The 24,634-nt window shown below is 42.6% G+C and overlaps 1 protein-coding gene across 2 annotated transcripts in view; it reads right to left on the minus strand.

Moving 5' to 3' along the window:
• MTA1 (metastasis associated 1) overlaps positions 1-24,634 on the minus strand; it is a 73,831-nt gene that overhangs the window by 48,545 nt on the left and 652 nt on the right. For both annotated transcript variants that reach the window (XM_058030093.1, XM_058030092.1), the window contains exons 2-5: positions 11,203-11,270; positions 8,776-8,869; positions 1,801-1,927; positions 1,568-1,631 (exon numbers count right to left, since the gene is read on the minus strand). In XM_058030093.1, the coding sequence (XP_057886076.1) occupies positions 1,568-1,631; positions 1,801-1,927; positions 8,776-8,869; positions 11,203-11,270 (353 nt within the window). The remainder of the gene's footprint in view (positions 1-1,567; positions 1,632-1,800; positions 1,928-8,775; positions 8,870-11,202; positions 11,271-24,634) is intronic.

Consider the following 24,634-nt stretch of genomic DNA (forward strand, 5'->3'; position numbering starts at 1 on the left):
TCTGTCCAAGTTAGTTTGCACCACAGCAAAATGCCATGCTAAGTGACAGGACACATTCAGGGAACTCTCTCATTCTGTGAAATCTCTAAGTGCCTGCTCAGTTCTAAAAATAACCCACATCACTCATCTCGCATTTTGAAAGTTCAAAAGAATGGGAAAGAAAATTATCTTTCTGTGCATACATCTGCAGCTGAGCATTGCATGATCAGAGGAAAGCATCTCTCTTCACTCTCAGCACACCTACCTGTAACACCAGTGATAATAAAAATATGTTGGGAGCAACTGAGAACAAACACTACTTAAGAGCTGGGTACTAAAAAATCTGAAATCATTTCAGTTTGATTAACTTGTGCTTTCAAACTGGCATATCCTGGGCTTCTAGCTGGTTACAAGCACTGCTGAATACCACGTCCCTTGTTTGATGCTCTGCCATTTGGCAGCCTGCAGCAGAGCTGACATTTTTTGGTTTCACATTCCAAAGAGAAACTCAACTATTTAATCCCTGTGCCTTGTTTAAAATTCTCTTAAACCAAAGTATCAGATTGAAACTAATCTGATGCTTAAATAAATACTGAAGAAAGCTACAAAAGCATTTAAAAAGAAAGTCCAGCTATGAGAGAGACTGCAGTATGCTCCTTGCAAAAAATGGCCTCTTTTCTCCTTTCTTAAAGGCCACTAACGGCCATCACCCTACTGGTTTTAATTACAAGATTTCCTCTCTTGCATAACATTTCAATGTTTTCAGATGCAAATTATTTGCTTGCAGATGTGTTCAAATAATAATATCCTGAAGTTCTTTGCTAATCTCCACAGTAAATCTCTCACAGACTGTCAGACTCCAAGACTGTCTAACCCAGAGGTCCAGCCACAACTAAAGGTATAGAAATAGAACTTCTAAAAATACAATGGTAATAACTTAAAATCACAAAATACCTGAAAAAGTAAAGCCCAATATTTATATTCTGAATGGTGTTTAACCGTGCAAGACAATTCAGTTTCAAGTTTTGGTCTGAGATACCTTTAAAAAGAGACTGGGTAAATTTCTGTCAGATGTCACCTGACAAGCAGTTTTTCAAGGATTTAAGTGTCAGTGGTGGTCTATGAAGGAGTCCAGATAATTATTTTGACCAACGAACACAAAGAACAGGGAACTAAGCTCCTCAAAAATCTGAGGCAAGATCAAGCTTAAAGCATATTAACATAAATCTGTATGATTTCAGGATAAAGCAAATACAGAGAAGCACAGCTTGCTCCCTGCTCTACAGTTACAGCATCTCCCAGGGTTGGAGCTCTCAGCCTTGCCACACTGATGAGCAAGTTGGGTTCGCTTTACAGAAGGAGAGGCAGTTCACTGTCACACAGAGATGTAAACACAAGGTCTGGCCCCCAGACCCACAAAGTTTTATGCACAATGATGACTGTACAGAGCCTAAAGCTTCCCACTGTCAATGCCCAGTACATGCAGAAATGAAAGAATTCTTTTTAGAAAACTTGCAAAAAGGCACCAAACCTAAATTGTGCCAGAAAAAAACTGTTCAAGCTTTAAAATGCACAAAATGGTTCCTACCTCCCGTTCCAGATACGACTTAAGGGATTCTGTCTCATTTAACAGAGTAACGCTGCATTTGCCTCTAAAAAAAGAGAAACACATCTCATGAAAAAATACAACTTAAATGCTCGTGTGATTCACAAGATGGTGTCACTGAAGTTGTACACAGAACTTGAGCTTACACTGAAGAGCACTTGAAAAATAACAGTGTTGTGTGATTTTTTAATAAAATGGCAGAAAACAGTCATTACCTAATGTGTGTGGCTGGCAGAGATTCCAGCTGTCGTGAGAGAAACAACTCACGGTGTCGTAGCTGATGCTTCTGTTTCTCTGGTAAATCAACCATTTCTGGATTTTCCATCTCCTCTTCCATTTCTCCTAGTCATAAAGAGACAAAATTGATCAAGAACAAGACATGGATTGACTTGGAGCAAGTCAGAATGACCTGCTCCAAAACCTTTGCTAAATAACAAACTTTAATTACATTGAATTGGCCATTTGAACAATTACATGATTAGTAATCTTGAATGCCTGTGAAGAATTTTATTTATTCACCACCACCACCAAATTACCCCAGGCACACACAGGTCACACCAAGCTGGAAGACACACAAATCTGCTACCAACAGAGAAGTTCTGGGAAGAGAGAGAGAGAGAGAGACAGAGAGAGCTGCTTTTGGAGGCCATCAGTGCATCAGACTCATCCAGCAGAAGCTGACACATGATGAGTGAGGCATACTGAAGTCTTTCCTCTTTGCCAGGCACAAGTTATCACAAACCCTACTCCTCTTTCAGGACATCCCACTGTCCCACGCCAGCTTTAACAGCTTCTGCAGGAAATGCCCACTGGAAAGGGCAGTTTATTTAATTAGTGTTTATTTTGTACTCTCCTCACCCCAACCACAGCCACAGGATTAACTGGAATGTAACCAAGTGCCTGGGGCCACTCCTGCCACCCTGGTTGCCCAACCCACAGCACACACACCCAACTGCAGCACTCCCGCATTGCAGCAGCCAGGATCCACCACCTCTGCCTTGGAGCTATCCAATCTCCATCCAACCAGTTCTCAAACATACACCAAAGTAAATACATGAAATCCCACCCACACTGACATGCAACTGATCCCAAACATCTTCCAGCATCTTTCTTTTAGGAAATAAATTGTATGTTTTGTGTTTGTTAAGAAGTATTCTGCCACTTAGGCCAGCTAAAGCTGTAAAGGGCAAAATACTCCAAGAAAAAAACTCCAAAGATCCTCCATGGCAAATGACTGAGAAAGGAGAGATCAGACTTTTCCCTTCTCTAAGAAATTAATGCAGTCACTTGTATTTTGCAAAACCACAGGCAAAGTTTCCCAGACTGTAGCAGAATGAGCTGTAAAGCCTCATGCATGAATTGTAAAACTCTTAATTTTACAGCAGCATTACTCTAAAAGAGCAGACTTATGCCTCCAGCTTAATTCAACAGTTGTTGCCAAAAAACATTTCTAATGAGAAACACATACAGACACAGTCATGATTTATATACCCTTAAGATTAGTTAACTAAAATCCCCATAGTTATCCCAAAAATAAAGCAAACAAAGATCTCCATTTTATAAAACACTAAAATTGCATTTAGTTTAAAACAGGCCACCATTACACCAAAGGTGGTGACAAAAAATTATGTACCCTTCAGGTTGCCCACAATTTATCACCATTTTACTGCCCTGAAAAAAAGACCTGCAGTTTATTTGCTCATCAGGTAGGCTGCTCCAGCAAGGAAGGAAAAAAAAAGCAGCATAATTAACCAGACTTCAACACACAATAGCTGCTACACCACATGAGCTGGTAACCATACAGCAGCATGTACTTAGGTTTTAATATTTTCCTGGGAACTAGAACACCAAATTTACATTTGTTGCACACTCTCATGGGTCTGCAATTTATTTACTGAAGTGGATTCTGTTTTAGATGAAAATTAATATTGTGACTGCTAGACTACGCTGTAAATATACCACGAACAATCCAGCAAGTTCCAAGCTCATGTGCCTGAAAACTGAAGGATGCACAAAAGAAAAGGGAATTCATGCCTGTACTTACAGCAGCCTTTAGAAATTACAGTAGTGCACTGTATAATGCAGGGAAATACTACAAGGAGCAACCTCAAATAGTTTGTATCTTCAGTATATTTGATAGCCTACAGCTTTTAGAAATTACATTTTTCTAAAAAGTATGTCAACCCCTTTGTGCCAATGGAATCTACCGACAAAAGGAAAGCACCCAGCACAACCAAACTAATCCCAGAGACTGCATCCCGTCAGGTAGGCTCACCTTCCAAGCAGTATTTTATTTATGTGCCTTGCTTTTGTAATAAAACACAGAAGGTGGAGAGCACACATGTTCTTATGGCAGCTCTGCTATGAACAGCCTCTCAAAACCAAAAAGCACAATATATTTCTTTTCAAAAACAGACAGACATTTCTACAGATAACAAACATTTCCCTCACACACAGCAGTAAAACTGTCACAGCACCCCCAGACAGAGGCAGGAACATTCCAAGAAATAACAAACAAACACATCCATATGAACATTGCCCCTCCTTTTTCACAGCCATGATTTAACCCTGAAAAAAACCAGACCTGACCAATGTACTGGGAACCAAGGGATGGAGGAGAGAAAGACTGGATCTGGGACAGGAACCTCTCCCTCACTGAGGTCAGGCAAAAGCTGCTGGACAAAAAGCACCCAGCAGCACCTCACTCCCAGAAACAAAGCACCCAGCAGCACCTCACTCACTCCCAGTAACAAAAAGCACCCAGACAGCTCAGGCTGAGTCAGACCATGAAGCACAACAGGGGCTGTCCCAGCCCCAGGACAAGTCTGACATATCTGCATTTCACCTTCCCACAGCTCACCCACTCACACTAACTGGAGCAAACACCACCATCAAGAATGGAGGCATCTGAGGGAAAAAAAAAAAACCTTTAAAAAAATAGAAACATATATTTATAAAATATCCAAGGAATCTTTTCAGACAGATTTGCCTGCATTCCTTACAGTACTGTGGAATAAGTGGTATGGGAATACAGGAGGTGCAGTACATTGGGACTTCAGTGCTCTCATAAAGCCTTACTTCAAATTAATCTTTCTGCTTGATAGATGTGCCTGTGCAGATTTGAAACTAAACATTTAATCTTAATACAAACAGTAATATATCAGCTATGCAGCAGTAGCCAGTGGAATGCTGCAAGAAGTGTATTAGATTAAGTATTATTTGATATTTAATGGCAGAATCATTAATAGCACATTAGCAAAGCTTGAAGATGACTTACATTAGGAACAAGAGATAGGCAGATTAGGCACAAACAGCAAGACTTGTGTGAAAGCTAACATATATGGGGAAAATAATTAGAAAGAGTAAACTTTGAGTTGGCAGGAGAAACCCAAGAGGCAGTAATTGTAATTTAAAATGACTGGGTGTGTGAGATGTGAAATTAAGCATCAATATTTGCTAGACACGAGAAAGAATAGCAATTTGCTACAGATCAGATTGGGCTCTCCAGAGCATCAAAAGCAGAGAGCAGCAGCCCTTTCTCTGCATTTTGGGTGTCATACAAGTAGCTACATGACAGAATTCAGAAATGCACGAAGGTAAACAAGACACAGAAATCAGGTTTAGAGAGCAGACAAGGTTTACCAGCTTGGGAAACAGTCTGCAGTAACACAAAAATTAGTTAGCATGGCTATAACCAGCAAAATAATGTAAAGAATAAAGAAATAGAGTGGGGCCAAATCATTGGGAAACACAGTAAAACCAGTGCTACTGACCTGCACAATAGCAAAGGAAGCTGCCACTCGGGCTGCTTTAACAGCTTAACTAAGGACCTTGGAGGAACATTCTAGAAATGCTGCATTTGAATAAATTAAAATACAACAACCTGGAAGAAGGTTCCTTCTTCCAGGTTCAGTTTCAAATGCCTCGTATGAAGCTGTAGCCTTAATCCTTTTTTCTCTACAAAAAAACAGATTTTGACTCATAGCTGTAGAAAACATGGAGAAAGTTTTAACAGGCAGGAATCCCTACACCTTGAGACTTGAGAAGGAGTTTGCCACATAATCAGTGTGGATCCCCTGCATGAAGCTCTGGTGGTCACCTCTTGTCATGGCCACTGTGTCAGGTAGCAAACAGACAATATTTTGGACACCTTTATCTTTCCTCATTACATCACTCCCACAGAGAAAAGACACAGTTCCCCTCCTCTCAGCAACAACTGAGTCAAGGTGTCATTAGTGGATATATGAATTGGACTCCTCCTAAATCTGCATGTGTGGGGCTGGGAGAAAATAAAGAAGGAGAATAAAATGGAAGAAATTAAAAGAGATAATGAAGTTTGACAATAGCTTCACAAATTTAGATTGGTGTCATTTAAAATGTAAAGAAAATTCTCAATAAATGCCTCTGTACCTGTTTAGGCACAGAGGTATCATGCAAACATCTATTTTCAGAAGCTTTGGTACTTCCAAAACCAAGCTGCCCTGTGTGCCAGAGCACCTGCTGAAAACCAGCCACAAATCTGCCAATCCAGACAGTGCTACATCAGTTCCCCAGCCACTACCAACTGGTCAGTCACAGCCACAAGTATTTAAATAATGATTAAAAACTGTGTCAGACATTATATAAAGAAAATACATAGTGACAGCATCCAACAAAAGGTTGAGGAGTGAAGTATCTTTCCCATTTCTCTTCCATCAAGTCCTGTCTGCAATCTTGCTTTCTAAGTCTCTCAGCAAGAACTAAAAACAGTGTCTTACTGGTGAAGCAAGTTCATTTCAGAAACAGTTGGAGAAACTCCCTAGAATAATCTGTGAGGTGATTAAAGAGGCTTATGAATAAAAAGCACTAACAAAGCATGGAAGACATCATAAGGCTGAAAGATTTATAGGACAGCCCAGACAAGCTTTACATCATACGATAAAAATAGTAAGATCACAGATTAAATCCAAGAATCAGGTTACATACATCAGGTACCAATTTATAGTCACCAACTACAGAATAAGGCTCTTCCAACACATTTCCCTGTATACAGACTTATGAGAACAGACAACATTTCAGAATTGCCTGTTTCAGATATCTGATGGATCACCCAAGCTAAAGTGACCTTTTTTTTTTAAAACTTCAAAACATTGACTTCACAATTACATCTTTTCCTTCCTTTACTGGAAGAATAAAAAAATAACAAAATATCCATACAATTTTTCCATTCATGCCGTAGCAGTATCATCTCCCCACTGCTTAGCTCTCTCACTGCACTGATCTCAACAGTAGGTCTAAAATAAAGGCATCTTAAACAGAAGACTGTGTGAATCCAGAAATGGCTGCAGTCAGAAAGCTCCATTAATCAGCTGAACAAAGGCAGTTAAAAGATCAGCGATGCAGACACGTACATCTACTGCAAATGCATCAAAATGAGGCAACAGGAGACTTTATGGAAATGAACTCAAAGTCAGTGACAGTGTGCAATATCTGTGCTAGAATCCTAACATCTCTAAAATTTAATTTCATTATATCATGCAGGATGTTGATTTTTTTTTCAGAGTAAAGAACTAATGGCTGCCCAAAAAGCTTAATTCTGTTCTCTCTTCTCCCTTCTTACAAAGAACGGAAACCACAGAGCAGCACATCTATCTAAATAAATGGAAGTCATTCAGTAGCAATTTTATTCTGCACCAGAAAGAAAGATACTAGACAAAATGCTAGTTACTAATGAAATTTACTCTAAGAGGCAGACTCGGTTGTCTCTGGTTGCTCTATTATTAGGATTTTGCTATAGATGAATTTTCCCATCTTTCAAACAACACATATGAACAATGAATTATTTGTTTGCATTAAAAAAAAAACCCACTTAGATTTCTTATCACAAAGAGAAATCAGCATTTGCAGGTTCAAAGAGCATTTATGTGGGTCCAAATTATTTTTCATTTTCGGTCTCAGCTCAGTGTTTCTGTGAACCCTTCCCACCTGCTTCCTTTACTGAACCTAGTGAAGTGAGACACAGATGAAGGAATCAATAGCCACGTTGTTTATGGTGAGGCTCCTATTGAGCTTCAGCATCCTCAGATAAAATGAATACTGCTGCACTGAAGAGATCTAAAAAAGCTTTGCCTGCCATCACAATTCTGTGATACAGCAAACTCTCCCTCAACACCACGACCTCTTTTCAAGGTATGGCTGCAATGGGGGGGATTATTTGGACAGACTACAACAGAAAATACTCAAATTTATCAGTAAGGGATTAGTTTTGCTGCATCTTTTCCCCAATGGCATTAAAGCAGTGAGAACACAGCAAGCCATTATATTCCTTGCTAAAACTGAGTATCTGATTCAATCAATCCCCAGTCACTCTATTGATACACACACCAAGCAGCACATTAAAGACAGTGATGCTTGCCAGCTAAATCACAGTTCTGACATGCCCATATCTGATTGCTTCCCTCTCATTTATAGATGTGCCCTGAATTACAAGGATTCATAAGGCTGTCCATGCTTTTTACTAAATTTTAAGCAATCTGAACAGCTACAACTCACACAGTTTGCTGCTTACAAGAGGAAAGTTACTCCACTTGCTTCCCAACAAAAGGGCTTTAAGTATTCAAAATAGTGATAGGAGAGTCTCAGATTCTCTGTTTTCAAAGTCTATTTATTGAGCATGTTCAGACAAAAGCTGTGTCACTGCAAGAAATATTATTAATATTGAAATTCAAAGAGAAATCCTGTTAGTCAGGTTTCGAGCTGGCCATGTTTCAAGTTGCTTTCCCATAATCAGTCTACTTGATTCCCTCAAATAATGTTTGAGGGGTTTTTTAATATACAAACCAAACAATTAATGAGAAGTTATATTAACAGGGAGAATATATTCTCTCGCCCCAAAATTAAAAAATTAATTTCTGTGGTGCAAATAAGATGTCTTTACTCAGCCCTAGCTGAAACCTTCTGTCTTGTCCCCACCAAAATCCAACCATACACAAATGAGGTATTAAAAGGTTTAAGGAAAGGGGAAAACAAAACAAAACAAATTAAAAAAGAGAGTCAGGTAGAAAGACAGAAAAGTCAGCCAAACAAGTAATGCAAACTGCTAAAGATGACTACAGAAAAAAATACATTTAAGATACTGATACTTGAAATCCCAGAGCTGTCCCCAAGTCTGACAATTCTGTGCAGAAGCATTTGAACACAAAGCAGCTTACTTGCATGTTTGTCTGCCAGTACAATGAGTGTGCTGGAGATGTCTCTCCTCCTGTAGAAACACACCACCTTTGCTTCCACGTTTCCATTGGCAGTCTGAAACAGGGAACACAAGAACAAACTGATCCCTGACCAGGAACTTGATAAATTATCGGGAATTTTGCACAAGAGCTACACAGAGCCTGCACACATTGCCTCACACACAAACTCCTGTTGCATGATCCCTTCCAGGGGAGGGAAATTCCAGGCAGTTTGGCTCTGCCCTGGTAATGGCTCCTGAGGAATCACCACTTTTAAGTTACAGATGTTTCAAGCAGAGAAAACCACACTTACCTGCCATTGCAACCTATTAACAAGTCACTTTGCTACTTTTGAGGTGATGCCTATATTAAAGAGCCCTCAAAGGAATCTTTAAAAACCTGTGAAAAATAACTGAACTCAGATCTAGGCTGTTCTCCAAACTCTACAGGGCAGTAGAAAGGCAAGAAAGAACCCAGCCATTGTTACTTTTGCAAAAGAAACGACATGAGATTCTCTGACAGCACTGGTGAGCTAAATAATGACCAACACACAAAAAAATCATTACAGAAGGAGGACCAAAGAAGCTGCACCAGACAATAAACTCTTTTTGTATGTTGTCACTGAAATAAAGTCAGAATTTTTGAAAGATTATTTACTTAACACTCTTAAAATGAGATAGGTGATCAAATGTAAGATGGCACCTGTCAAACAGTGCAAGTGGCTTTTGACAAACTCTAGGGGAAATAAACCTACTGGTTTGTAACAGCCCCAGCCAATTTACTATCTCTAAAATCAAATAATGCAAAAGTAACTCAAGAGTTGTAGCCTACCACTGAAGACTCTTTGAAAACCATAATGAAGGCACAGTTCCCAAAAGCAGAAGATACAAATTCCCTGCTAGGGAAGTCTCCAAAAAAGGGTAGTAAACCAGCAATGTGTCCACAAGGAAACAAAATAAAAATTTATGTACGTGCTCATTTCTAAGATGTGAATGAACAAAAAATTTCAACTTTTCTAATACCAGTTTTCTTAACACAAATTAAAAAAAAAACCAACACAGACATCACTTACGTGCACAGATATTTCCCTTACAGACCAAAAGTCTTCACTAATTTCTCAGAATTTCTACCTTCTTCTGGTAAATAATTCAGAACTTTTAAATTTTGAGAAACTAAAAAACAAAGGCAGGAACCATCTTGTTCAAACACAGACAGCTTCCATGTAAATTCATCTGGTTTATTTAATTGCCAAAATTTCATTTACACTCAGTTAAAAATAAACGAGTTGGCATTCATTTCAACCTGAAACATCCATTTTTAAAGTGTAGGCCAGAGAAATCACAGCTCAAGCAAGAGTTGCACCAAGATGGGGGATCCAGGTTGAAAGTTCATCTTTTTTTAAAGGTGAGGGAAGAAGGAAACTGAAGAGCAAGAGGGGAAAGCACTTTCCAGGAACGTGAACAAGAAACCTGCACCCTGTAATGGACTGGAATACAGACAGTGATACCTCATGGATAGGGATCCACTGGGAACATTTTAACAATTCACTCATGTTTCTTTAAGGCAAATGAGACTTTAAGGTATTTCAGTTAAAGACCTCCACGGGGCTACCAAGGATGCCCTAGCACTTCGATTTTTATTGGTCATGAAATTGAAATTGGTCATGAAATTGATACATTTTCTCTTCCAAGTATCTGTCTGAGAACTCCACCTTTTCCAGGACTGGTGGGTGAAGAACACCTGATACCAGTCAGGTATTGCAAATACCAACCAAACCTGCAAACCCAAACCAGCAATGTGACATTCCCTCTGTGAGGGCTGCCCTAATGTCAGGGCAATGTGTTAAACCTGAACACATGGTGTGTTTAGGATACAACCAGTGGCTTCAGAACCCTCTTCCCCCCTCAGCCAGGTCAAACTTCAGCTGCCTTCCCACACAGAAGCCCTCATGCTTCCCTGCTCAATCCATTGAAAGGCAATTTGGCAGATCAAGCTCACTGGCCCAACAGGACAATCAGCAAAGACAAAGTCTGAGCAAGCAGATCACAGCTGCAAACCTTTCTCCTGAGCAAGAGTCCCCCACAGGAAAAACCAAATTAAAGCTCTCCATAGGCAAACTCTTGTGTTTTCTTCATATCCTGTGATCCTGGCATGGAAGTGAAGAACTGCAGAAACCTGCCCTAAAGGTGGGCATCATCACCTTGAGAATGACATGCCACTGATACTCAGTTCTTTCATACCAAAGGAGAACAAAAGGTCTTAAAGCACTCCAGAAAATTATCAGAGAACAAATGTATTTTTAAGCTTCTAATTACCAGAGAACTGCTAAAGAATTGTTTTGATTTTAATCAAATCAAACAGATCATAAATTCAATTAACTTCAAAGACTTGATGTAAAATAATGTTTACCTTATTGAGCTCTTCTATTCTTCGTATCAAATAGGGGTTACTTGAAGAATTCTCGAAGTAGACATAATCTGACAAAAAGAAAAAAAGACTCTTTAAAATATGAACTGCTAAAAATCAAATCAAAACCTTTATGAGCCTGGAGAGCAAAGCACGTGATGTTCCTCCTCTCTCTGATCAGATTATTTCCACTTAGACCACACTGTTGTCTTTACTTGGTTCCTGTTCTTACCAAAATCCAACCACTCCTCACCATCAATATGTGATCTCTCTCTTCCCCTCCAGTTTACAAGTATGGCTCATTTACTTAGAACACAAATAGTTTCTCACCTTTTTCTCTACTTCTTGATCTTTTACACTTATGTGATCCTAGAATGCCCTCAACAAGTTTCCATATCGCTGTCCAGACTTATCAGCAATATTTGTATTTTGAAGTGGGATAAACTTCTAAAGTTATAGGAAAAAGACAAGTTCTTACCAAAGGTAGTGCCTTAAAAAAAAAACAACAAACCACCCACCAAAAAAAAACTAAAACACCACAGAAACATGCATGAGTGCCATATAAATTATTTGGTGTTAGGGAACTCCAAGCCTCAGCACTCTGTAAGGAAACAGATGCTCATGAGCTCTGAATGGACTGGCCTGTCTCTCCCAGTGCTCCAGAAGCCCTAAGCCTGAACGGAGACAAAGAGGGACCGAATCCACCTCCTGCTGACGAGGTGCTGACCTTGCACATAGATCTGACAACAATTCCTTCCACGACTATCTAAGGCGATTTCCCTCCAGACTTCCCAGCTCATTTGTGTTTGGAGGAAAACACCCGTAGCCGCCGGGCACGCCTCAGGTGATCTTTTGCAATGCCGGCATTAGCACGATGCTCCGGGATGAGCTGGTGTTCAGCAGCGCTCAAACAGGGACAGCTCCTCAGGGTTACCCTCAATCCCCCTGAAATGCTGCTCAAAAGGGCAGTGGGACGCACAGACACTGCCCCCTCCTCCCCAGCCCAGAGAAGGAAGACATCCCCCAAAGGGCTCTGCTCCTGCAAAAACTGCACCAGGAGAGTTAAGGGGACCCTTTTATCTCAGGGCATTTAGCCATCACAGCCCTTCCAGCTGCCCCGTGTGACACCCCTGGAGCTGCAGACACACCTCTTGTCAGACTGCTGCTCACAGGTCTCTCTGGATTTACAGACCCACCCACTTGCTGCGTGGGACACCAGAGCACAGCACTGACCACCGGGCAAGGGACCCCAAGGAAGCTGCTCTTGCAAAAATCCCAAATGCCCTCCTGCCCTTCAGCGGGGCTGGCTGCCTCAGGAGCAATTCACTAACCAAGAATCCCATGGGTTACGATCCCAAGAGCAACGACTCTTAACAAACCTATTTTCCAAGCTCTTGTCTTGTTAGAAAGTGTGCTGTTGTCAAGACACCTTGATAGTGAGGTGCCAGCCTGGTCGTGGTGGGATGACCAGTGAAGAGTTTCAATGGTTATGCTCAGCACGGCTCTTGGGTTACCGAGCCACAGAGTGGAACCAGGGCTAAGGAGCACTGAAATAGCACACTCAATTTTTGATATTTTTGTGCATTCTGTGCTCCAGGCCTCTCAGGCTGATCATCAGCCATCTTCACACACGCCAACAAGCACCTGAGCGACTCCAAAACTGTACTCCCAACTGCAAGAGTCAGTTCCTCTTCAATATCACATCCCTGCAGCCTTTAAACTGGTGGAAGGTCTCAAGTGAGGAACAGAGTCTGGACATCTGGTTTGCAGAAAATTTTGTGGGCTGGTACCAGAAATGGTTAAAACACCCAAGTAACTAAATCCTAAATTTCCATTCCCAAACGCTAGCTCTGTGCAGCACATCAAACAGGAAACAACAGGCTCAACATTACCATGACCAACTCTACCAGAAGTCACAAAACCAAACAGATATTTGGCAGTTTCAGCAATAACAACTGCTGACTGAAATAACAATGGTGGGCATTAAGCAATTTACTGATCAGCAGAGTAAAGAGAAATAAGGTGTCTCTCCAAGCTCACTGGCCACTTCTCACTGGAAGGCTCCAACAAGTGAAGAAAGGATGAGCTCTTTCCCTCCAACCCTCCAGTAATTCCTAAGACAACCAGCTACTCCTCACTTCAGGTACTTTGACTGAGGCAGATGCAAAAAATATTATTTTGTAAGCACTGTGCCTGAAAATTATAAATTAAAACTAAAAATGCCAATTTATGTCTTGAAAATATAACCTTGACTTTAATCCCATGGGTTTCAGGTGGCTGTTACAAATGCTCATAGCTGACATCATTTTTAATCAGCTTTTTGTGTGCATGTACACGCATATCTTCTCAGAGACACATTTTATACCTCAAGTGAACATTAACTTCATTTTTTACGTAACTCCAGTTCATTGATTGTAAAATCTGGCATGGATTTAAAGAAAGCTTATCACAGATGAGTGGTTTACCAAAGAACAGCAGACAGTGGTATCCAATAATAAATAATAAACCCCTCCATTGCTGTCCAAAGGCAGAACCAAACCTGGCCCTCAGGATGCTCCAGGAGCTGACACATGACAGTGCACAGCTGCACTCCTGGGCCAGTGCTTGGTGACTTCACCATGCCAAATCCACAGCCCAGTTCATCTCATCCATGTTTCAGACTAATTCCACAACTATGCTAAGCATTCCACCACTATCCATGCAGCTAATGGAGACCTATTTCCCATTGCTCAAATTACCTGGAAAAGGGCTTCTTCCTCTCTGCAAGTAATGCAGAGCACACTGCAAGCCACATAACACAAAATAATGCACATCAGAGGAAAGTGTCTGCATTTTTCATAAAGATTTTAAATACTAGAACTAAAATTAAAATGCTATCTTGAACAGAGAGTGGTCTGAACTCCTGTTCCACACGTATGACATGGAAATTTTAAGTTCAACAAACCATTCTCCACACTGATGCTCGGGCTGGTGAGAACAGCTCTGAAACTCCACAAGCATCCAAGCCCAAGAAGCCTGGTTTCCTGCACAGGTTTAAAGCAGGCACACCACTGGGCCCTACACTGCCTTTCTCCTTGAGTAGCTCTTCCACCTCACCACCAGCTTCTCCCCAGGCCTTTCTCACACTGCCTACCCCACTAATGTGATTCCCAGTTTGCTTTCAGGGCAGTGCCTACACACACACAATAAAGAGAAACCTTCCACAGGCTGCCAACAATCCAGCTGTCAATGGGAGATGTCCTGTATGTGCACAGGGGGGTCCTGTATGTGCCAGGGGTCCTTACCCTGGGCTGAAAGGGGGATGGGGAAGGAGACAAAATTAGTCTCTAGCCAACAGGGAGATCTCAACTCCTACTAAGAACAGGACGGAAGAGTTCACTAAAACAAAATAAAAGGTCTAGGGACAGAAAGGTAGAGCCTGATAGCAAACACAACAAGTCAGGCCCTGCAAACACAACTGACTGTCCTTGCTGATTTATTTGCTTTCCTACCTACAGAATTGAAGAAAAGGACTAGTCTAAAACGGCTCTGCATCCCACAAGCATGACATGCCCCCTAACCACCACAAAACGCACATGAAGGCAATCCCTCACCACCCAGTCTGAAGAGAGTTTCAACCCCACACCTTCCCAACAGCTGCTGGCTTCAGCTTACCATCCCTGAATTAATCAGCCATAATTAATGGCATCACTCATGCATGCCAGTTATCTGGGATCAGGCTACAACAATCACTGAGGAGTGTGGGAATACCAAAAGGCAGTGAGGACCATCACACAGATCATCACCCTCTGACAAACTCTAAATGCAGCTCTTCCCCTTGCCTGTGCTGTTATAGAGCAGAAGCACCCACATACAGAAATCTATGCAAAAAAAGGCTTTATATCCCATAATGCTTTTTCTGAACATGCACAACACAACTTGCCAGAAAGCAATGCTGTGTTACACAGGTAATGACTGAACTGCTAGAACACACAGACACAAGTACAGCAGCTAAAACTGGAATGACAGCCTACAGAGCACAGAGGAGGAAAATTTTCCATAAAGGCAGTAAGATAACAGTTCTCAATTCACAATTAACATCACAGAATTTCTTTTTGCTCTCATATGCTTCTAAGACATTATTGCAAAAGAGTTTCTTTCTCTGTCTTCTTCGTGTTCAGCTGTTGCTTATGTCTACATCAGTCCATGGAAAAGAAAATCAGGAGGGGGTACAGCAAAATAAATAACACACTCTGTCTAGAGGTCATATATTTATAAGATTAGACATGTCTGAGCTACCTAATAACCTTATGGGCTTTTAGGTGATCAAGTTGCAAAAATGCCCAAAAGTATTTTTATCCTTGCCAAGGCACACTTGCCTTCCAAGCCACAAGTGCTTTCTGAGGGCTGACCTGGCTGAGTATTCCCTAGCTCACCCCCAGAAGTCTCACACAGTGGAGACTACCCAGGGTATCAGGGAGGCTGGAGCCCTCCTCTTCCCACACTCACTGCCACTGCTGGCTACAATCTGCAATTCCAGGCACCAGATAAAGAAGTAACTTCACAGTTGTAGCTATTTCCCCTCCCCAACCCACAAAGCTGCTGCCCTGAATTAGAGATGAGCATCAAGAGAGTGCAGAAACTTCTGATGACCTGCTTATTTTATGACTTCTTTTACAGGAAATATGTGGCTCCTCATACTCTGGGCTCTCCAGCTTTGGGCCAGTTTCCTTCATTAAGTTCCAGTGTTCAAATTATTCACCAGCTTTGTCCCTGAACTGTCAATCATTTTACATTCTGGATAATACAATCCCTCTTGGTATGAAAGAGGAGGTTGGAGAGGCAACCCTACAAGTCGTGCAATCTCACCTGGCAGAGCCCAAGTCCTACTGCCTTCTGGCTCTTCAAAAAGCAGCAACACTCCCAGCAGCAGTCACCCAATGAAATGTTTAGTTAGAGCAGAGTTTCAACAGAGAAAGCCTCACCAGCACAGTACTTTCATTACCAGAAAGGCAAAACTGAAACAGTTCTTTCTATTGAAAAAGGAATTATGGGGTCTAACACATCTGGCAATGCACACAAATCAGGTATTTACAAATTAATGTCTCTCACAGATCAACAAAGGTATGGAAGATACACTGCCAGCACAGGCTCAATTTAAATTTTACAGGACAGCAGGATCTGTGGCTACTGCATGCACTGGATGCATCAGGCTGAGGATGAGGCAGCACATGCTATGGGGAACACCAGCACTGCCACCCAACCCCTTACAAGTTAAAACAAATACCTATAAAAGCACTACAGCCAGCTAGTGAGGGACATGGCAAAAGCAAACATCTCCCCTGCACACAGTTACCAGCAAACATCACTAATTTAGCAGGGGTAAGTTGAAATACCCCAGTTAAATCAAGGCAGCTCTGCTCTGTTTCTTGAGCAAGGATTATCTACACATTCACAAGGTAAACAAAATGTTCATGCTATATTTTCTTCCAAATGTGCAGAATGAGAAAGGGACAGCCAATGTTACTTGGCTGTTTTGAGATGCAACCTATGGATCACTTTTTCTGACAGGCCTCCAAAAATCCAGATTCAATATTACCCAAAACATAAGTCAAAGGAAAAGCAATTCATGGCAAGATCCATCTAACAGGACAACAGATTATGCACAGGCCTATAAAAAAGTTGATACAGTTGTTTATCCATGCCAGGTGTTATAGCAAGAGTTATTGCAACAACAGCCCCAACAAGAACAAAAAACCCTTTACCAAAACACTAAACTCTGAAGGACCTGTAATATAAACAATACCTAAAGTACCTTCCATAGAGAAATCTATTCAAGGTAAGACATAACCTATATTTTTGAAGTCAAAAGAAAAATAAATCAAAGTTAATGACATGCAACTTGCTTGGACAAACTACTGATTGCTTAATCCATTTTAAACTCTGAAACATTATGATATTTGGAATTTTCCAGATGTTTTCTGTTCTTTGTTTTCTATCATTGCAAGGGAGGGGGCAAGAAAAATTCCTGTCCAGCCATCTAGTATAATTTTTTTGCCTGATTCTTAGTGAAACAAGGTTGATGCAACTCCATTATTCATGCATTAGTTCTTCCCTATTAACTCCTGAACCCTTTGTTCAGACATTTCACAAATGGACAGAAGTCTCCAAGATAATTAAGTTCTGATCATTGTTCCCTATACAAAAGGCACAGACACAAAAACTACAAGTGAGAAAGGTAAGACAGAGATATTAAATGGTTCCTGTTTCAGAAACAATTAACAGACTGGGTTTTAAAGCAAATCACTGGAGATTGCACAGTGTTTGGAGGAATTATCAGAAGTCCTTGCTTGCTGATGCACCTCTCAACTCCCCCATCCCATTGTCAGGGCTGCTCAAGGCAGGTCCTGGGCTCAATTAACTTCTAACCTGATTCACAATGGCCAGGTGTGCTCCCAGATATTCCCCCTCTCACAGCAATCACCTAGGGACTGAAGATCTCAGCCCTGTATGTACCCAAAGCTCACACAGGTGGCACCTTTCCCAGTAAAAGTGTACAATTCCCAAGTAAAGGGAAGAACCACCTCATGGAAGAAAACCCACAACTTCTGGACTGCCAATATCCTTATTTCTGCTCCTCACAGCACTGCTGGCTGTTTTCACTTGCAGACATCTATGGAAACAAAACAAAGGACAGGATTATGGGTGCCAGCTGCACTTCATGGTAAGAACTGTGCCATACTAGAGTAACTGCTACTAGGGATGCCACCCCAAAGGGGACAAAAAGTTTGCAAAAAAGACTAGAAAAGAAACTACAAGAACCCTAGAAATAAAAAGAAGCTTCCAAAGCACTACCCTGAGGACAAAGAAGCAATTTTCCTGTTAGAAATCAATTATATGGCAGTTCAAGAAAACCAATTTCAATTAATCCACTCCCAAAACTCCAGCTATAACTAAGGCACATTTGCATGTGGCACTGACACTTCAGGTTCACTGAGCCAACTCCCTCCAGCTTCCTGCAGGACAACCCTATGCTAAATATTCCTAGAGGACAACTTCTTTTATTCTGTGCTTTACAGGAGACATCAAAGCACCATTTGAAGGCCTCTGGACACAAAGCCTCTTCTGCCACTTCAGTTCCCAAGAATGCAGCCATACCAACATTTTCTGCAGCAGCAAAGTTGTGAACCTATGTAATTTCAGCTGCATCCAGTGCCATTCTTTGTGCATCAATACCATGGAAATAGTTCAGGCTTAAAAAAAGAAAAACCTTCCCCAAGGGGTGTTGTAAGGGAAGGCCAGGATGGTCTAATTTACACAAGAGTCACTTGAGCAGACAGAGAAACCAGTGAGAGTTCCTTAAATCATGGGGGAGTATTTGGAGGGGGTAGGGGGATGGAAGAGGAGTATCCTCAAGCTACACCCTAACAAAAATCACCATCTGCAGCAGCCAAGGAAACAGCCTGTTCCGTTGTAATTGTCATTGCTAAGGAGAGATAAGAAAAGCATTCTTTTCCAAAAGATATTTAGGCAGCAAAGAAGATGACAAGAAACTAGCATTGTGTTCCCTGCAAGAATCTGGAGAGCTGCAAAACAAGAACCTCTGTAGTACTCAAGACACCAAGTTTAGCATCACCTTGAGAAAAAAATAAACTAAAAAAAAAGTTGTGTTTCTCGTTCAGTTTACTTGCTTCTTTAAGGGCAACGTTGAACTTCAGTTTGCCAAAGTGAATTAACAGCTTAGGCCACGGTATGACAATGCATTGAGTCCAAAGGTAGGGCTTTGAGTGCCACATCAGAAACATCATCACAGCTTCACAACGCAAAGCACGGACAAAGTGTAAACTCCTGCCAGCATTCCTGCAGATGTTTCTTCAAACCAGAGTGCCAGTGAAGCTGATTCATCCTCCACCCTCTCATACCACCCCCTCAAACTGGGACAGCCTCTCCCTGCATGGCAGGAGGCGTGCACATGGTAAACACACTTAGGCACTCACATGGGTCAAAAAACTGTCTCCAAGCAAACCAAGCCCTGCCCAAGCTGTGCTAGCCTGGCAGAGGAAGGGGAGAACAGCCACAACTGCTTCAATGGACACCCTACCGAAAGAAACAGCCACAGAAACTGTCTCACTCATGTTCAAATTTGCTCAGATGTTGACAATTTAACTCTGTAAGGACAAGCCCTGTGCTAAATCAGGAATGATCTGTTCACGCCACACTAACTTCATGCTTGGTCAAGTGTCATCTGTCCTCCTACATCTTGCATGAAAGCATAAAGCCCCCAAATTAATTAATAAGTGTGCAATTGAACAGAAACATGACCATGTTTCTGACCCATGATCTGGCAATGCACAGAAGCCCATGAAGACTCAGCAGCTTGCAAGTAACACACGTGTAAAGGACTGGAGAAGCCCAAGTCTTTCCTCCACCTGCAAACTCACTTTAAAGCCACCAACTAACTTCTTTGCTTTGCTTCACTGATCAATGCCAAGTAAAAATTATTTCACAAAAGCTTCTCCTTCCTAAAGGTGGTCCAGCCAAAGAGCTGGAAGAGAGGAACATGTGAATAGTTTCTTTGAGGCCCAAAAGCTGGACCAGTACTTTGCAGATCCTTCCAGATTTGATTTTACAAATAAAGAGGGACAAGGAACCACTCCAGATCTTCAAAAACACTCTGAAGCAGGGCCTCTTTGCATACTGGATTTATGGTGGTGAACTCCAAAGACCCAGAACCAAAATATCTTACAGGAGCACCTCTCCCAACAGTTCCTGTTACCCAAACCTCATGGGAAACTGAGGCAAAGCAGCTGCAGGACTTGGTCACTCACCTGCTTGGGGATTTAAGAAAAAAATAATGTGCTTGGAAAGCAACAAGATAGAGTACAAAAAACACCTTAGTTGATGCAGAAGTAACACAGATTTCACAGGTTACTTTTTGCCAGCAGATGCCCAGAACTACCAGAAGCCAGCCTCCAACAGCTCATACCTTTGCTTTCAAGTGACCCCAAACTGCTCAGGAGTGCTTTATACATCAAAATAAAAACAGTAACAGCAACCATCTCATTCTCTCCTCATCCTACTGGGGAGACTGGGCACCTCATGTCTTTAAAGAAATCAGGACGATTAAACATGAAAAGTTGCTTGAAAAAAACTGGATGCAAGTGGAAGGAACATTTTGACACTCACCAAAACCCATCTAGTTAAACAAAACAAGTTTTAAAGTCTTTTTTCCACACTTTTTAATCAAGTGTCTTTTCTGCCCCCAGCCCAGCCCTCCCAGAAGTGTTCCCAGGCACAGCCTCCCACCCAGCAGAATTCCCCAATAAAAGGCTGACAAATACTGATATGGGGGAGAGGAGAAAGGGCAGGGAAGGAAAGGGAGACTGCAAAACATGTTGAGATAAACTTGTGTAACTAGAAACAATGAAAGGAAAAGATCAAGAAACCCACTGCCTAACTGTTGCTGAAAGGTGATAAGCTAGAAGCTGTCCTAAATTTATTAGGGCAAATGACTGCAGAAGCCTATTAGTAATTTTCAAGAATAAACTCTCATTTTTTAATCTTTACAGGTTATTTAATACCTCTCTACTAAACCCATTCCCAGCTCAGGTTCCCTGCAAAGTCAGAAAACAAAAACCCAGCAAGCACAAGCAAAACAAGGTTATTGCACAGGAAGCCCTCCTGTCACCCAAAACACACACACACTGACAGGAGGTTTACAAGTGATCCTGCAGTCAAATGATCTGAACTGGCTCCAGATCCAGACTCCAGCAACATGTTCTATGCAAGCTTCCTTAACAGCCCTCAGTTCTTCACCAGGAAAGCTCAAACAATGATTACTGACATCATTATTGTGATGCCAAGAGGACTGGTGCACCATCCCTGTGCTCAGAGCTCTCTGGCAGCACGAAGGAAAACAAGAGCTGCAGGCTGGATGCCAAGGGGGAGCAGGGAATGGGATGGGGGCAGGTTAAAGCAGTCCCCAGCCACACATGCCCAGCACCCTAAGGTAGCAGAGAGAGGGTGTCATACTGCCATTCCTAAAAACTGTGGGGACTACACTGATGAAAGATGTGTGACTGCAGCACACACAGGCAAAGTAGTAGCCAGTAAATTCTGGAGCTGAAGCCTCCAGCACACTGGAATAAAGCTGCTGTGAACCTTGGGTGCCCACATCAGGCACTGTGGGTCATCATTTCCCTCACTTCAAAGCTGTTAGATGCAGCAAGTACCTCTATGCTCAACTGCCTTGTGATTGCCAGTTAAACATACCTTAAATGTACCACAGCCTGAAAAAACAGTGATAATTCTGTAGCTGAGCATGCCCCCAAACAAGAGGGTAACCCATAAAAGTCAAAAACCCATAAAAGACTCCACCTGAAAGTATTGACTGACATTTATCTCAGCAAAAGTGTTGTCTTCAGTAGTTCTTCCTGCATCCTTCCTATCAGTTCTTTCCCCATCCCCTTGTTGCCTGCCCTCCCACTGAGCCCATTCAGCTGTTCACACAGTCCCACAGTGAACCAGATTGGGTAGCTGATGCAAGATTAAAAATAATCCAGGAAAAAACAAAAAGTGAGGAGGAGGGAGGTGGAAAAAAAATTAAGTTCCTCAAATCAGTGCAAGATGAAAATGCAAAAAAAATCATTGTTTCACTGCATCAAGGGAAAGGCCACAGGGTCACAAACCTGCAGTGGGGCTCAGCCAGCTGCCAGCACTACAGGAGCACTTGTCACACCAGAGTTAAACTCTCCTGGAGAAGGTGGAGACACACTACCTGCTGGAAAGTCTCTTGATACCAAGATGACCTGTTCCCTGCCAGGCAGCTGACACAGCACTCCCCTGAAAGCAGAGCCTGGCACTAGCCAGAACAATGAGCATGTCTCTCCCACGTGCATTTTTTCATCAGAGGCCCCAAATTCCAGCTCAGAGGTCCCAAGCTTCCCCGATCTGGTGTTTATCCAACATTCCCATACGCTCTGTGATCATGCAGGCTGCCAGCCCTGCCCATGAAGAGGCAAACCAGCCCACCATGACTCCTTCCAAGTGAAAGCAGTCCACTTTCCTCGTGCTGCCATTTGTTTCGTGGCTGCACAGCAGCTGTTAAGAAAATCTTCACTTCTGCTACACCGGAGGCAGGCAATCCCAGGGTTTCCTACAGGCCAACAACTAAGATCCTCCATTTCATTTTGGAATTTGACACCCTGGCATTCTTCCCCACACATTTCCAAAGTTTTACATCCCCCCTGAACTGTGCTAGCTTGTGACAGTCCCATCTGTATTGGAAACCAACTCCCTTCCCATCAGAAACCAACCAGGAGAAACTTGGCAGGATCCAGCAGAGCCAGCTGCTCTTTCCAACAACTGGATGCCCCCGGCCAACTTACCCCAGAGAGGCTGACAACCATCCAAGGGGCAGCTCCTAAGCCCCCAGCACGGCCCCTCTGCTTCTCACACAAAGGGGGAGAGCCCAGCCCCACAGCACGGGCTCCTCAGCTCCTCTACCCAGCAACACATGAAGAGAGCAACACACTCCATGTCCACTTGTTGTCAACCCACCAGTGGCTTCTGAAAACAACCATTCATGGTGCTTCATGCCCAGGCCTAAAGCAGTGACCATCTTTTCTGAGGGAACAGAGCTTCCAGGAGCAGTATTGATCTGTGGTGAGCAAGCTGCTTTTGGCAGCTGTCAGGTCTGGAGCTCACGCAGCACATCCGTAGTCACAAGTGTAACAAGAGATTATCTGCTGAGTGTTTGTCTTCCAGTGGGAAGTGTATGAAATGACTGTGCACAAATCCCAGCCTGGATTTAATCCTGCCCTGGAGTTCACACACAACTCCAGTGCACAAAACCATTAGTGGGAGACAGCAGCAGCAGAGGTCAGAAAGAAGTCGATAACACACACACTCCTGGGCCCGGGCTGAACAGAGCTCCCACACAGAAACAGCTGCATCCATCCATATGCTGATCTTGGTAATACATCAAATCAAGACTCCATCCATATGGACCATAGCAGAGCACTGCAACCCTGGCTTCCAGCCAGCTGCCTTGCCCTCTGCCCAGAAACGCTGTGGAGCAAAGCCTGGGCAACATTTCCAAGTGCAGGAAGGACAAAAAGGTAACGGAGACCAGCCAAAATGGGTATTCCAAAGGCAAATCCCACCTGACCAACACGACTCCCCCATCTGGGACGAAGATGGCTCTGTGGCTGAGGGGTGTTGGACACCTTGACTCGTGTCAAAGGCCCTGCTAAGCCTCCCATAGCATCCTTCAAACAAAAATGCTTGAAAACTGGATGATATGATAAAGGTAGGGCGAAAACTAACATCAGGTTTAAAGGATCACAACCAGCACTTGCAACCTCCACTGGGCTGCTGGTCACTAATGGCATCCCTCAAGGATCAGCCAGCCCTGCTCAGAAACAGGGATAGGATGGGGGATAATGGGAAGGGGGACCCCAGCTGGAACAAGAGACAATCCAACTAGGCACATGGAAACAAATATTTTCTATAAGCATGGCCAAGCACTGAACAGGGCCCAAAGTAAGAGTGGCATCACCATTCTTAGAGCCTGGGATGGATACAGCCCATCCACTGAGCACTCGGATCTACCAGGAGATTTTTCTAGCAGGAGGTCAACCTAGAGGTGCTTTCCCACCTTCTGTGGGATCCACAGTACAGATTTAGCCACACAAAATGCTAAGAGATGACATTCCCCACAAGACTTGGCCATGCAATGCTGAACAAAAATTTCCAGGAAACTATTCCCTCTGCAAGTCACACCAGGGTGAATTTCCACAACTCATCTTGCCTATCATCCTACTCTCAGCACCTCCAAACCAACATAATGCTACAGGCATGCTATCAGCTTGGGCAACCCAAGACACAAAGCTGAAACAGCCAAGAGTCAGCTCTTACACCTCTGTGAAACCAGGTGCAACCAGAAAAAAAGTACAAACACGACAAAAGCAGCTGCATTTTTCAAAAAGTAAGGGTAGGCCAGAAGAGCAGAAAGAACAGAAAGTAGTTGTTGATGGAGAGCAGCCAGACAGGATGGCTTGGCCACCTTTGCTATATTTTTTCTCTTGTTTACTTTACTTCGGTTTTGCAGAACTCCACAAGAAACAGGACATTTTGAAAAGGAGGGAACTCCACAAAAACATCGTCCTATACAGCCTATAGACTTGGGGAGAAGGAAGCTCCACAGAACAGCTTTTATGAAGGAAAATGGCTGAGCACAAATTCATGCCAGACCACCCTCAGTTTATGTTCCACAAAACACAGTCCCAAACCCCGCTGCCTCTCCTTTCTCTTCACGTGAGCCAAAACAAAGGACAATCAGACAGGAGCACAACCCTGAACAGAAGACTAATGGGAAAGCACACAACAAAACAAGAGTGGAAGGGGAGGCCAAGATCTGCAGGACGCGCCTCACAGCAGCCCCCCGCTCCACCAG

This window comes from Melospiza georgiana, chromosome 9 (genome assembly GCF_028018845.1).
Source record: "Melospiza georgiana isolate bMelGeo1 chromosome 9, bMelGeo1.pri, whole genome shotgun sequence".
Classification (NCBI taxonomy): Eukaryota; Metazoa; Chordata; class Aves; order Passeriformes; family Passerellidae; genus Melospiza; species Melospiza georgiana.